Genomic DNA, 16,258 nt, shown 5'->3' with positions numbered 1-16,258 from the left:
ATAGACAAAAGAGAACTGTTGGAAAATCTTCACCATTACTAGTTTTGGTGTGAAAATTATTAAAAGAACTTTGGAAAAAGTTCTTCCTTTGTTAATGAAATCTGAGCAGTGCAAACAAAATGTAAATCCGATGGATAATAAACTTAAAAAGTGTTTGAATGTACAGAGTCCATTAAACCTGATAGCTTTTGTAATAAAGTAACTGTTATTAAAATAATTATTTAAACGACTCGCATTTCCGACAAGAACATTTTGGGCATATTAAATTTTAACGATGTGTAATTGTAAATTTACAGTATGTGTTACATTTCTGCGATTCCTCATAAATTCCAAGAGCTACCTTTATGCTTTTATGTTTTAATTAAGTCTTTTGCAGGAATTTCGGTGCACATCCATTTAAATTGACGTCTTTCAGAGACACCACCCATTAAATATATCTGTTTGGATATTTCAACCTAGCCACGATTCCAAATTCCAATTCCAATTTAAATTCAATAAGTTGAATTGCAATTAGAGTTGGCGGGGCCCAACCCTCAAGTAATTATGTTAGCAGACTGGCTTTGATTATGCACTTACATAATTTTCAATCAGATCGTTGCGATGCGGCACAAAGTAATTGTGATCCTCCATGTCACGTCGCTTCTTGACGCGCACAAAGTGCTCCATGGGATTGAGGTTGCGACGGGCGCAGGCGCTGGCGAGGAATTCCTCCACAGACATGGCATCACGTAGATAAACCGTCGAGTAAGCATTGTCGGGCATTGCAACTTTGAAAGTTTTTTCCGGTTCGTCACGTGAATTCATCTGGAAAAAGGCAGAAAATTCGATTGGATAAACAGGCACACGGACACACACGTACAATGTCATTAAGCAGTCAGGCACAGACATTTGCGAGGCCCACATATACATATACATCTACAACTGCAGATAAAGATACAGATACACACCCTACAACCCACACACAACCTACAGCCATACCCGTGCAGCCATTCTCGGATATGGCCACACGGAAGTGAAAATTGAAAAATAGCAAACACACACATTTGTACCCGCAGCCATAGCCCCTCGACCCCCTGAAATGTAATGAAAAATGTCGCCAGCAGCAGTTTGGGCATCACTGGAAGCTACACTGAAAAAAACGGATAATGGCATCAAAATCTAACCTATATAGTGTTAAAAGTGCAGATTTTGGCTTAAAATCAAGCCAAAGAGTTGCGATCTTTAAATATAAAACCTTTGACAAAGATCATTTTTAAAACAAACATGTTTTATTGGAGTCAATGTCTTAAAATTTGGAAGCGCAAAGCAACAAAACTAGAAAAGCGCAACATTAATATGTTTATATGTTCTTATTGACATTTCGTCAAGTTGGAGAACATTTTAATGCAAGCCAGTATGCTTACTTTTAAAACAATAATAAGCTTTAACTTTTTGTTTTTAAATACGCTAACAAAAATCGAGAAATTATAATTTTGTATCCTCTTATAAGCCAATTATTTATCAAGAATTTCTGTAAAAATGTATTTTTTCTCGGTGCAGGAGCAGGAGCAGGACCAATCGCGGATCCGGCCCTGCAGCAGGATCTGCTGCCGCTTTGAGTTGAGTTTGAAGAAAACTCAGTTAAAATGCTTAACCGTTTCCACAACGTCATTCTCGTCCAATGTTAACGCCGTGATGGGGCTTCCTGCTGCTGCTGCTGCTGCTGCTCGTCCTTTTCGTCCTGCAGGTACTTGTACTCCTTCCCAACTGCAACTGTAAACGAATCAGGTGGCCCAGCTGCCAGTTGTCGGCTTCTGGAAATTGCATTTGTATTGGCAGCCATTGGCAATGGGTTCGTTGGAGTTGGCAGCAGCAGTTTTCCACTGCAGCTGGTCCTGGCCAGGTAATACACCCACACACACGCAGGACAATTGAATTAGTTTGGCAGTTGGCAAGGCCTGATGCTGTTCTTCACTCGCAGCCAGCTTCGAGAATTGACGGAGCCAACGTTTGCATTTGCATTTGCATTGCATAACGATTTTGCATATCGATTACGGGATCATTATGACTGGCCAAATATATCAACTTTATATTCATGGAAAAATGTGAAGCATCAAAGCTGTGAAATGGATCTCGAAATTGGTGTGTATCAAAAATGTTATTGCAAAAAGAAAACTAATTTTGATTGAGGGTGGGACCCTCGTTCAAAAATATAAAGCCAACTTTAGCTTTTATACCAAATTAAAATGGTACTTTCAATTAATACTGGCTTTAATGTGAATGTTTTGAAATCAAAAATTTGTGATGATGGCTTTTCTGGTCATAAATGTAATGATATAATGTTCCATTGATACAAAAGTTAAACGCTATTTGATTTTAATACTGGCTTATAGTATAATGAAACCTTTAATTTTTAATTTTTTTGTGTGCGTAAATCAAATAAATGCTATTGGCACAAAAGTGGTAGACTACGCATAAAAGCTTTTTTGATTGCTCTTAATTAAATTTGTCAAAACGGGTTATGTTGGCAAATTGTCTGCTTACAACTCGATTTTATTGTTCCAATTGTTAACATGGAAAAGTGTTAATCTATCTGTTCCTGATTTCGAGTACCAGTTGTCCCACTTTTGCACTGTATCGGAGATGGAGCCCTGAAAGACGATTAATTCAGCACGAACGCTTCTCGCACACTTAACTCTCCTGACTAATTAACTTTTGATTGTTCCTGACTGAGTCCCCTTAAGGCCAGGGAAAATTCAGCTTTCTGCCGTTGTCGATGGACAGCTTAATTAAATTTTAGCCAGGGTATTTCCACATTTGCGAGATGGTTATTTCGGCTGCCCGATAACTGGCTGCTGGCAACTGGCGTTGATAATTTGCTTTGGAAAGCTTTAATTTTATTTGCCATTTCTGAATTGCTGTTGCAATTTCTGCTGCATTGCAGTTGACATGTGCAAAAAATGACCAAGTAGAATGCAGTTACAAATTTGGGGGCAGAGGAATTGGCCGGGCGAAAATATATGAACCAAATCAAATGCACATTTTTCAAATTCATTGAATTTGCAGCGCATTTACAACGCAACAGCACTGGGTCTCCCATTTATGTATTTCATTTCATTTGTTTTTCCATGGCAATACAAATGCGAATGCGAATGCATTTTTGCATTTTTTTTTTGCTCCGAATGGCAGCGTGACTGCTGATAGAAGGTGAATCGGGATGGGGGCAATTGTGCATCGTTGGCGAATTTAATTGGAAATGAAGTGTGCGACGGTCAGAGCGAAGCCGAGAGTGAGCCCCATGAAATCCGAGTTGTGCACAAGATTATTTTGTCAATAATCGAAATAAATTGAATTTATGAAATGAATTTCATTACAAACACGAGATATACACAAATTGGTTATACTAATTGAAGCTTAACAAACAGGACAAGTGAGCCCTGCTAATCGACTGCCCGCACTGAGGTTGGTATGAATGGCCTTTAGGCTATTTGCTGGAATTTAAACTTCTCTTTATTCTTTGGACCACTTCTCGAGTTGATTTAGATTTGATTGTGTTGAGGTCATTAGCAGGGAAGGGGAGGCGTCTGATCACCATTTGAAATGGACTCCTGCATTATTCACTTAAAATATGCAAATATTTTCTTTTGCCAAGTCAACTTGGCTATTTTTTCTCTTTTTTCCGCGGCTTTTCTTTTCCCAACTGCGAGGGAGAGTGGGTCGAAAGACCCTTCATAAATTTCATTATTCTTTTTTGTAATTTTTGATGGCCATTAAATGCAAATTATAAAAGCTAAAATACACAAAAACAGCAAAGTCTAATGGACAGGGGCGTGGCCGGTGGACATATTTTTTGGTGGCCATCCATTTAAGCATTAGCGCTCAATTTAGCTTTTAATGCCGTTTCCGTTGCCTTAAATAAAAATTCAATTACTCACACACACACACACACGCACGCACATTAAAAGAACGAGAGAGCCATAAACACACAAACAGTCACGAGCTGCGCCGTTAATGCGTTTAAAATTGAAATAATTTTATTACCCATACGCCCCGTGGTCGCACATAAATGCTCACATTGATGCGGGGACAACCAGAACGCACATAAAAGTTTATACAAACACACTCGTCAAAAACGTTTTATTTTTTTTTGAGAAATTCGCCATTTACATTAATTTTATTTAAAGCGTTTCCTTTCTTTTTAACCAAGAAATTATTATTTTTATTTAACGATTCATTTGTGTAAACTTAGTGCCTTCAAAACCATTAAATATTTTAAAATTCAGGATGACAAAAGCTGTTACTCAAAATATGTATATATATATAATTTTTAATTTTATCTCATTTTATAAATTAAAAAACAATAATTAAAGGCACAAAGTAGATGTACTTCTTCGTTTAACAGAATTCGGTTAAATCTGTCCTTTTTTTGTCTCTTAGAGAAAAGTATTGTATGTGGATATTTCGATATTTTTAAATATTAAAATTTAAAATATACAGTATTACCAAGGAATGGTATTACTGTTTGTTTTGGCAATTAAATTATTGTAACTCTTTAACTAAAATCTTATACCCTCAAAAACAAAAACTAGGCGAATTTCTCAGCTTTTTGGGCTACTTCGTCTCTCAGTGAACTTGTAGTGTTTGTGGGATCCAACTCACCTGCATGGAGCGACGACTGGAGCCGCTGTTGGACCGCGACAGCATCGGCGGTCGGCGCTTGGTGGCCCCGCGTCCGGCAAGCAGGTTGTTGAGCAGCGAGGGCGAGCGGGCGCAGATGAAGGCGTGGAACGAGGAGACCGTGAACACGCCCAGCTTGTTCAGTGTGTTCTTCGTGGGTCGCGACACGTGAGTCAGCAGCGACTGTTGAATAAATGACGAATGCAAAAAGTTTCAAATTAAATGTGAATAGAAGTTATTTTGGGGACCGAAGTCCAACTCCCCCTGCTTCAACCAGTTGCCCGTGCCCCCAACTAATTTTGTTATATTTACGATCCTTTCAGTGAGCATTAAATAGCAGACAGTACTCGTACACCCGTACACCTATGCAAATAAGCCTTTGGCATTCTGCCGTCGACTCTGAAGTTGTTCTCTTCACAGGTGCTGAAGTTGTTTGCATTTTGTGGTTATTAATAATAAATAATGTTGCTTTTCAGGGCACACAACTGCACTTACCACCCCCTGTTGAAAACCTCACATACCCTTCTTCAAACCCCGTTTTGCTTGCCATTAAAAGCGCAATCAACTTTCAACCCATTTGAGTCAGTCAGTCGGCGTTCGCAAATCCTTCGAAGGTTGCCTACAGTTGGCGCTGCCGAAGGTTGCCTTAAAGCCCATTTAAGATGCTTAAACTTTTGTTATGGAGATTAATTGTGCATGTTTGGGTTTTGATTTTCCAAGAGCGTACCACTGAACTTACTCTGCCTCTGCCTCTGCCTCGTCCATTGTGCAAATAGGAAGAGGTAATTATAGACAACTCGAACCCGTAAAGGGTTTTAAACGGAAATGTAAACGGGTTTCGGGGAATATTGTTGTTGTTGTTAGAGGGATTTGGGCAAATGCCATTGTGCCGGTATTAAGCTCTCGACCAGGTTGTGAATCTGCTTTTGATGTTCCTGTAAAGCGTGGAAAACTTAAGCCTTGTGGTGGCTTTAAGAAGGCATTGTACTGGCATTGAGCAGTTTATAAGGAGTAATTCAAGGCTGTATTGTACTAAATTTGCTGATTAATTTCTAATTTAACTAAGCCCTCACATAAAGACAGTGTGGGTACACTAAATGAAAATCAATAAGCATGAAGGACATTTATTAGCTGTCTACATATTATAAATGTTATTTATTTAATGTACTTTTGGGCCACATTTTAGTTTGATTAATTAGCCAAGTGTTAAAATCTTAAAAGCCTTTATTGTTTTTAATATGAAAAACTTTGCCACTAATTGCGTGAGGCTAAGGCTGATTACTTATACCTTAAATGGCTCTTAGACACCAAAGCTACACAACAGGCAATCACTATTTATTGAGTTTGCCAAAATGAAATATTTACATTTGTTTGGTTGGCTCCATAGAATGCAAATATTCAACAAATTTATTATATGATAATAACCTAGTCAATAAATCACATTATACTATTAAAAGCTATTTCATTTTTGAATAAATTTTGCTTTGTCTAAAACTACTTAAACATAAACCATTTTAATATACTCAAAAAAACTTAAATTCTTGTAAATCGCTAATCAAAGGTAATTCATTGTAGTTTGCCACATGAATTACACAAAAATTGTATTATAGGCATAATGAAATACAAACTTAAAGCGCGTCTTTTATGCTTTTTGAAAGGGCTGAGAAGTAATATAAAACAAATGGAGCCCAACGAAACGCACTCTCTTCAACAGCCCCCAAATGTAGGCAATACTTTTTGCCCTAACAACTGTGCCCGTTCTGGATGAACTATGCAGCCGCCAGAAGGCAGTGCATCAGCCATTAATTGCATTTGACTTATCTCTTTGACAGGTCGCATTTGAGGCCACTGGGGCTGTGGGCTGCGTACTGTCCTTTTGGCCATAACTCACCTTCGGATTGGGCAGCTCGCCACTTTGCAGCGAGGCCATGTAGCATCGCAGCCGGAACTGTTCGCAGTGCAGCCGCTCCAGGTTCTCCTCCCACTGCAGTATCTGCGTCTGGATCTGATGACGCGTCTCCTGATCGGTGACAACTGATTGCTGCAGCTCGGCCATGTGCTTCAGCTTGTGATCCTGCGAGGGGCGAGAGGGGAAGGAAGGAAAAACCGGGTTAGTGCGAAAGCATATGCATATATATTTGGTGTACCATAAGGATGTGTGTGTGTTCGGCTGTGTTCGCGAGCAGTGCGACACTGGTTGGTGGGTTATGAAAGCATCCGAGGCATGGCATCATTAGCATTTCATGGCAGCTTTGTCCCACTGCCGCTGCTGCGGTGGCTGCCATTTGACGAAAATACATAAATCACGCGTCATGTGCAGCTAAAATTTTCCAGCTTTCCAGCTTTCCCTCTTTCCTCATTTCCCCATTTGTACCCCGGTGCAATTCAAATATCTCTCGGCTGCCCTGGCCTCCTATCCCTGATACTGAAGTGCGTTGGCAATGCACCAAAACAAAAAAAAAAAGAAATTCCTTTTTGGGTGGGGAGCGAACGGGAGCACGGGCATCTACATGCCCCTGTTTTCATTACAAATACCGTTTGACTTCCGCCGCAGCTGCCTTTCTCCTTTTATTTCGGTGGGCTCGAACCAGAACCAGAATTCAGCATTTGAAATCCCACTTTGGATCCCACTTTCACGTGCATTTATAGCACGCTTGCATAGATCTCATGGAGCACGTGATTGTTTCATTTTGGTTGCTGCCGTTGTTGCTGCATTTTGACTGCTGCATTGAATGTGAGTCAGTAAGCTGACAATTATTTGCAGATGCAGATGCAGATGCAGTTGCCGGTTGCAACCGTGTGTGTGTGTATTTGTATTCGTGGGTTTGTGTGTTTGTATGTGTGCCGTGGGCGTGGCAACAACCTGAATAGGCACTTTCGATGTTCGACATTTTAATGAATGTGTACACATAAACAGGCAGCGGCGGCTGAAGGGCGAAATGGTTGGCATAAGGGAAGTCCCACCTGGGATTACGTACGACTCCCCCAACTGTGTATTTGAACTGGGCGACGTTGAGCCCTTTCAATGTTTGTTTTACGTGGAAATAAATCAAAGTTTTATGCATTTTATTTGTACATTTCGCATACGAATGCTCGGTATGACAATGTGTGCACTGCGGTGTCATCAAGTCGGTAATTGATACGTGTGAGTGGGGCAACTTCACTTAATTCAATCCCACCAAAGATGGCTATAATTCCTAGTTGAGGTCTAAGCCATCTCGGTCGGGCTCTATATTGGTCAGGCATAAAATTGGTTAATTAATAAACCTAAATCCCATCGTGCACTGCGGTCGCACACACACACTCTCGCAGAAGTGTGTTTTGGGGTAAGACCCCTCCTCTGGACTGCTGTCAATGGCACTTGGCACTTGAGGAAAGCTGCTTATTTGACAAACACAAACCGGAAGGAGGCGGGATGGCTCCCGAAGAGACACTTATCTCGGGGCAGTGTGAGTTTTGTGAATATTTACAATACAAAACTGAGTTTGAGGGGGCAACAGTTTGTCCTTGTCAAGGAAATATGGGTTCTTCCTGGCCCATAAATAGCTCTCGCCTGCTTGACCATTAATCGCCCCGGTCATTGTATCCATTGTGCTGCACTTCATCTCACCCACTCTCCCACTCTACCACGCTGGCCATTCTCGTTTGGAGAAGGCCCTCCAAGGGTTAATGGCAATGTTAATGGACTTGTAATTGCCATGCAATTGGGAGTGTAAATCACGCAAACGATAACTCCCCGCCAGCGATCCTTGGACTGCGAATCGCTCCTGGGTGTTTGAACTCCACTGGGTGTTCAATTCGAGAGAGAAATGTTTGCTGCACATGCAAGGGAAATATTTGACAAACAAGGAACGCTATCTGCTCCACCCAGGAAACTGAAGCTTTTAAAGCCATTGCATAAATGAATACCTAACGAACCCATTTTTACACGTTAGCCGTTGGTGTTATTTTTGTTTTGTTAAAAGTTAACAAAGAGGATTTGATTTGCCGTTTGTTTTAATATAGTTACATATTGATGGATGTGTTAGAAAGCTGGATTGGAAAGTCTATAGAAAAGAATATTCAATGCATTTCTAAATCCCTGATCTGATATTGGTAAATATTATTTTAATATTTTACTAGCATTGTTAACTCAATAAGCAAGTAAGTAAGTCTTAAATCTATGAGCGTAATGGGTATATAACTAGAAATTGTTATATCTGCAACAATTCTACCTAAGCTCTAAAATTACCTCATTTACATTAATTGTATATTTACGTTTAGTATTTTAAAAGTCTGTTAAAACAGAATTATAGATACCACTTAAAAGAGGACATCCATGTTAAAGTTTCTTTTTCCACTCACTATACATGTTGTCAAACTAAATTGTCGAGCTGTAATTGAGTTATTAACCATCTATACACAGTCTTATTTGAAAAAAAAGTCTCTTGTTAGTGGATATTTGTATTAATAATATATAATTATTTTTTTAATACTTTTCCTTCAGCTCAAGAATGGTTTAAATTGAAAAATTAAAGTTTATTAAGTACCCTTTTGGTGATTTGGTTTTCAAAACACAACTTTTATTGCTTCACGATGGAAGTAGGCTAAAAACTGAGAAATCGTCTGCAATTTTTCAGTTTAAAACTAACTGCTAGCTAACCAGGGAGTCAAGAAAACGGGTCTTAGTTTTGATGTGGCTAAGTATTCTTTATTTGAAGTCAATCTCCATTAAGGTTAGGTTACACCCACTCAGAATGGCTCGTCACCAATTTTGAGGCTTCCTCCCAACCAAATCCATTTCACTACTCCTGTGGGTGGCTATTAACAGCACTCCCAGGACACGGGATGCACTTGTGCAGGAGGCTCTAAGGCTCTGAGTCTCTGGTCACGGTCTCGCTGCGGTGGGCGCTTGTTTTGACACATGTCACGCGCTAAGTGACAGCCCCAGCCACAGTACGAGCGGCTCCTCCTTTCCGGTCTTTCGACTCCGGCAACCGGAGTACGGCTACGGATCCGGGAGTGGTATCGGCTTGAGATCCAACGGACTGCTTCCATCTCAGTTCCCGTGAATTTTATTATTGCTGCATAGTTGGATTCCCCATCTATTTCCCCTTTTCCCTAGCCATATCTGTCGCTCCTTGACGATGAGTTTTTGCGGTTCGCCTATTTAGTTGTCCTGCCTCGACTGTGTTTCTGTGTATTTGTCCCTGCCTTCTGCCTCGTGCCGCCTGTCCCCCTAGATCCTGTCCCACTCAGTTGTCCTGTGGTCGTGTGCCTGTGGTCCTCCCGTTGTCTGTTGCGCTTTCATTAAGCGCCACTTGAGGCTGCCTCTGCCCCTGATGATGCCTCCAACCCAGAGCTCACATTTGCGAGGGAGTTGCACAGGGAGAAAAAGCATTCCTCTATCGTGGTTCAAAATTAATTAGAGGTTTTGCCAAATAATGCAACTGACATAAGACTGATTGATATGAGTATGAGACTCATATATATGTTCATGTATTTCTCAGGGGAAGTAATTATTTGTTCTTTAAGTTTTACAAGAACATTGTTGAAGTGACATATGGAATAAGTTTATTTTCCTCATTATTCTTATGTTTCTCAGGGGAAGTAAATATTTTTTCTACCATTTTAACAAGAATATAAAAGCTGTGGTTACATTTTACGAATGATTGTCACAAATTTGCTTTGTGAGTGACATTTTTATATTCAAGACTCAGGGTGAATAATTTTAGAAAAAATTAAAATTAGTTTACAACTCATAAGAATAATTTCCTCAAAACATTTACTACGTTTTAATTTTCTCACATAAAGGATGTCAAGTGTAACTTTTACCTTTAATTTTCTAAAACTGAATTGTTAAACAATTATAAAAGTGGTAACACAGATATAATTAAAAATAATTTAAACCTAAGTAGGGACTTTTTTTTAAATTGAGCAACCCCTTAGTTCCTTCAGTGTGGCATCTGAATCTGAAGCTGGTCGGGAGCTGCCATTGCCATTGCTATATGTACTTGTTATTATTATTGCTGGTCTTGTTGTTGTCGTTGGTCTGCCATTTCCGCTTGAGAGTCGAGAGTTTGTAGAGTTCATGGTTCTTGTTTTGTTTTTGTTTTTGCTTTTGTTTTCGTTTTTGTTTTCGTTTTCCTCCTGTAGCTGCTGTGTTTTGGTTGATATATGTTTTTACTCGGGAGTACAATTAAAAAATACATTTTACCATTGTTGTGTCCCCGTTGTCAGCGCTCAACGTATCTCGCATGACAAGCCAAAGATGCTTGAAATGGCAAAACCACCAGGACAACAATAACGGCAAAACAATGACTAAAATAATAATCATGCGCCGGCAGTCAGGCAAAGGACTCGTCGTGACCTGGTGGTATCAGTTTATTTTGTTTGCCACTGCTAATGGCTCCTGTCCCTGCCAACTTCACTCCACTCCACTCCATTCGATAAGAATCAATTAATGTGGGCGAGCAAAAGGAGGCTATCCTGCGCCCCTAAAGGATATTGAGTTGTTCAAAGGAGATGACTTTTGACATGGCTTCTGCATTAAATGGCTGCTCCATTGCAGTCAAAAGTCAGGGAAGAGGGTGAAGGTGAACGTGAACGTGGACCCTCTCTGCATAAACCGCAAAATGAGGGGTTTGTCCGGCCCATGTCAACAAAAGGCCTGCAAAATTGTATATGGTCTGCATAAATGCTGACCACAAAATGATGCCACATTATATAACGTGTTGTGAGTGCAGCAGTTGAGCGGTTGGTACAGGGACTGGGGACCGGGGAAAGATGTTAGGCCCGAATCCCCCGAACTCAAACCTCTAAACTGGCGCCTAGGTCTGTGGCCACAGCGCAGCGAAGTGGACGAGGATGGGGATGAGGATGAGCTAGCTACTGGCCATTGGGTGCTGTTGACAATTGAATTGAATTTTCCGCCCCTGACCACAGCCACGCCCACTGTGTCAGCGCCTACATAAAGCATATTCTCGCATCTGCATGCAGCAGGCCCGTTCGTTCGTTCGTTCGTTTGTGCCTAGGCCAACAAAAACAAATCAAAAACCAAAGCAAACGCATTCTGCGCAGGGGGGGTCATGGGATTAAGGGCCGGTTCCTGCCGTTCTAATGTCCTCGTATCCTGGCCCGGTGGCAACCATATGCCAGACCCATTTCCTGTGCAACTTTGGGCCAAAAGTTGCAAAAATATTCGCACGTTTGGCCAAAAACAAAGCTGCGCCGGGGTCACCACATATGGTATATTTGTAGGAGTGTGTGTCACCTAGCCCGTGCCTTTTGTGCCGGACTTTGGAGTTCAACTCGTTTCTCATATTTCTTGCCATAAATTTGTACCATTTTGGCATTAGTTTATGAAATGCCACGCCTTACTCACATGCACGCCCACGCCCAGCGCCATATATATACGTGTGTGCCAGGTCAAACTAAAGTTTTTTTTTTCCCATCATGAAGAAACCTCAGGACAAAAACGAACCGAACAAGTACATTTTATGGTAATTATAAACTTTATGGTTTCATTAAAAAATATTGAAGAGAGAATGGAGCAGCAAAAGTAAAAAACACCAAAAAAAAGTTCACTTTACGAGTGGAAAATGGAAGAATTTTTGGTGAAAAGGGGAACTCATTGTTTTCCCCCTTTCCCCGCTGCCCATCGAAGCTTCTTCACATTTTGTGCGGCTTTAAGTTGGTCTAATTAAGTAAAGTTTTCGGTGTAAGTTAAAATTAACTAAATATGCATTTCATTATAATTTTGGTTTACAAATTTTCGGTTTACGGCCACGCAAAGCGTTGCTAGCCAGCAGAAAGGCGAGTAAAAGATAAGTGTGTATGTGTATGTACATGCGGTTGAGTTTCACTTTTATTATTATAAATTTAATTGGCCACTTTTGACTTTCCCTCGAATGTGTGTATAACTGGTGGAGTAATAAAGCCAAAGGAAATTTAAATCTTCAATGCAGGCGCAACTTCTGTAATGATTGCCCACTTTCCGGCTCAGCAGTCAAGAAAAACAATTTTCATTTACTAAATGTTTTCATAAAGCGCAATAAAAATTTTTTACTGCCACCCCGACTGCACAGAAATTGCGTTAAGCCATTGCCATTCACGACTGTTGCATCATTTAATTAGTGCAATTATTTAAAATCGATGGCGGCCGCAACCAAATCATTTGGCCGCAATAAAAACTGCGGTTAAGGTATTTAAAAAATGTGCAATATAACTAAGTAACTGTGTGAAAAATGAGTTTAAAGAAAGGAAAAACTTTAACACCGGAAACCATTGATGGTAAATAGTTGTTGATCAGAAAAAAATATTTAAAAGCTAAAAGATTCAAAACTAGTTTCTAATTCTTTTTTTCAACTCAGCTTAGTTTGAGTTTTTGTTTTTTTTTTATTATTGACAACTATTGTTGTTTATTGTAATGGTGTGGTATGGCTTTCTGTACTGAAAAATATTCTTGCTAAAATAAAAAGATGTATATTTTTGTACTGCTACGTGACGAGCATGAATTCTTTTGCTTAAAAAGTTATTAACATTTTTTTAAACATATCATTTAATGTGAGATATTTTTGAGCTGCTGAATATGCGTTCGTTAGCAAAGGAATTTTTTGTGGGATACGAATGTTTTAAAAAATGTTAAAGCAAACAACAATTTAAGCCCAAAGGTTTGGCCAGGAAAGCCGGGGGCGAAATTGGTGGGCGTTTGCTAAAAGAGGGCGTGGCGGGAGTGAGCTGGCTGCTATTGAGCTGAAATGACAGCAGCCATTGCAAATTGAAAGCATCCCTGGCAGAAGGTAAAAAAGCAGGAGCGAGATCAGCAAGTGAGCCTTGTTTAGACAGCGCCGCCATGGCAATTGCACATCAGGTGCGATGGCGTGTGGAGGGAGGGGTTGTTGGTCTATGAAAGGGAAGGGGGGTGGATGGTGTAGCCAGGTGCGAGTGGGTGTTGGCTGGTGGGTGGTGGAGCTGGTGTCGTAGGAGTCGTAATTAGAGCGTAAAAACCAGAGCGTACGAAAAACCAAACGCGCTCGGGCAGCTACTACTATTTTTTTACGGCCCAACATTGTGTATGTGTGTGTGTACGCTTATGCGAGTGTATGTGTGAGTGTTAGTGCTTTATGCGAGAAGAAAAATAGATAGCTAGAAAAAGAAGCAGCTGGAGAAGAAGTATACCCACACATAGAAAAAAAAAGACAGGGAGCAACTAGAAAAGCTAAAGCAAACGAAGCGAAGTGCTGCCAAACCGCCCCCGCCCCCGCCACCGCCCCCTTTTTACCGCCTCCCCGCTGACACATATATGATTATTTCCGAAAGGTGACAGCTATAAAAAACAACAACAAGCTGGCAGCGTAGGCGGCACACAAAAGTAGAAGGCAAGGCAACAACAAAAAGTGACAGAAAAAAAAGGACAGCACTGTTGCTCTTTTCACAGAAAAGGGGCGGTGGGTGGTAGTGGGTGGCAGTTCGGTGGTTTAGCTGGGTGCCGGTGACCCGTCCACACACGCCAACACTCACAAAAGGAGCAACTAGAATGATGCGTCGGTGTGACACCTTTTTTATTCCTTCTGTCTTTGCCTTACTTGGCTTTTCTTTCTGTTAATTTCATTCAACTTTCGTCGTATTTTTCTAGAAAATTAATTAACAACAAATGCATCAACGCAGTAATACTAAATACTAAATGCAAACTGCATTTATGGCCACTCCTTAAGCTCATTTAATTAATATTCATCCAACTAGTTTGTTTTCGGCCAACTGAGGCCCACTTTTCGGCCTGGCTGGGAAATGAGGAAAAGCGGAAGCAATAGGACCCAGAGCACTCTTATGGCAATCTCGGACTTCCGCTCAATGGTTTTTGTTTTTTTTCTCAGCTTCTTTTTTTTTTGTTTTTTTTTTTTGGCCAGCGAAGTAAACACAAACAGGCCGAGAGACAGAGGAACGGAGCAAAAACGCAGCAGTTCAAGGAAGTAATTATGGTTTATCCAAAGGGACAGATAGTGGAAGATGGATGAAGGAGCACGGCAAGTGCAGGCCCTCTCGCTCTGGTCATAACATCAAACTACAACTTTGCCGAGCAAATGAGAAAAAAAAACTAAATTAAAAAAGGGCGCCAAGAAAAAATTGAGGTGGGCGGGGAATGCTCACAGAAACTGGGGCACACAGAAAAAAAAAATACGATGACTTGGTTAAGATCATGTAAAATATTTTCTTAGAGTTTGCTAAAATCTATTTGTTCAGATTTTGTAATTAATATAGCTATAATTTTTGAAATACAAACGAGATTAATTCCGCTTTTAGTTATTGAAAATCTATAAAGACAGATTTATTTTGTATTATTTTAATATTTTATTATTCAAACTTCAAACTTTACCAATATTGGAAGAAATTGTGAGCAAGAAACTTAAAATAAAGCCTATAAAGATAATATGTCCTTAAGCTTTTGTGACTATCGCATTAAATTTTACAAGTTTCTTTCTCCAACAATAATTTTAAAACTCTTTAAAGATTTTTATTTATAGAGACAGATTTTATATTCAACATAAGAAATGTCGAAATTTGCAAAAAAAAACTTAAAACAATTTGAAAAAATTAAATCAATTTTGTTAAATTTTAGGCTCTTTAGAGATTTCCATGAAGCGATCGATTTTCTATCGTTTTAAGATTAAACTATGTACTATAGTCACAATAACCTTAAAGTTAATGTGGCTTTAAGCTTTTGTGACTGTCGCATTAAATATTATAAGTTTCTTTCTATAACAATAATTTAAAAATCCTTACAAGTTTTTAGCTGGTTATTAATTATTGCACTAAGCAAACTTCTACGAGTCACTTCTTATAATAATTTCAAAACTTTCTATTTGCTGAATTTGCCATAACCGGAAGTTGTAATTTTCCGACAAACACTGTAGCAGCTGAGGCGGCAAGAGCAGAAAAGCACCAGCGATGTTAACGACAGAGACGAATGAATCAAGTTGTTGAGGATAGGACAGACAACATAATTGTCTTTTGGAGTCCTTCTAACTAACTAACAAACAACAAGAAAAACTGCGGCAGCGGAGGCCAAGAAGAAATGGGTGGTGAAAGGGCCGGAGAGAAAGGCAACTGAAAATGACATGATGAAAAATAAATAAACAAATAAAGTTTACTTTCTTTGGCGCAGGCTGGATGGGTTTCATATCTCCCCCACGGTTTCCAGTTGCCTGGTTTATCCAGAGCATTTATCGTGGGCCAAGTGCAATTTCTTGTAGTTTCAACTCGAGTTCAATTCTGTTTGCTTTTACGATTCGTTTTTCCATCTTTCCTCCTTTTGCTTTGTCTTGCGATTTGCGCGGAGCAAAAATTTTCCTCACTTTGATTCCCTTTCTCGACTCCACTCCCTTTCCCATTTATCCTTTTTACAAAAGTTTTCGCTGGAGAGGAAAATAAATTGCAGTGCAAGGAATTTTACGCTGTTTGCCGCGAAATTGATGGGGAATTGATTTGAAAGCAAATACATAAATAGTTGCCAGTAGAAGCAGTTTGCCCCGCAGTCGATGCCTCGACAATAGCATAAATCTTTGGGGAATCGCCTGAGACTGAGAAATTGGTTGGGAATGCGGAAAATGCGGACGGAGAATGC

The 16,258-nt window shown here is 40.0% G+C and overlaps 2 protein-coding genes across 18 annotated transcripts in view; both read right to left on the bottom strand.

The window, feature by feature from the left end:
• The window catches only part of LOC108147419, an 87,277-nt gene that overhangs the window by 29,871 nt on the left and 41,148 nt on the right, over positions 1 to 16,258 (bottom strand). For all 17 annotated transcript variants that reach the window (XM_017273871.2, XM_017273873.2, XM_017273869.2 and 14 more), the window contains 3 exons: positions 6,548 to 6,730; positions 4,639 to 4,839; positions 577 to 804 (listed from right to left, as the gene is read on the bottom strand). In XM_017273871.2, coding sequence (XP_017129360.1) covers positions 577 to 804; positions 4,639 to 4,839; positions 6,548 to 6,730 — 612 coding nt within the window. The remainder of the gene's footprint in view (positions 1 to 576; positions 805 to 4,638; positions 4,840 to 6,547; positions 6,731 to 16,258) is intronic.
• LOC108147423 lies at positions 7,476 to 15,148 on the bottom strand. Its single transcript, XM_017273880.2, is given in 3 exon segments — positions 7,476 to 9,749; positions 9,751 to 9,875; positions 9,878 to 15,148. Coding segments are annotated over 3 exon segments (339 nt in total). The 5' UTR covers positions 10,037 to 15,148; the 3' UTR covers positions 7,476 to 9,694.

The sequence above is a fragment of the Drosophila elegans genome, unplaced genomic scaffold (assembly GCF_018152505.1).
Source record: "Drosophila elegans isolate 14027-0461.03 unplaced genomic scaffold, ASM1815250v1 contig_208, whole genome shotgun sequence".
NCBI lineage: Eukaryota > Metazoa > Arthropoda > Insecta > Diptera > Drosophilidae > Drosophila > Drosophila elegans.
This window is presented reverse-complemented; position numbering and strand designations above follow the sequence as displayed.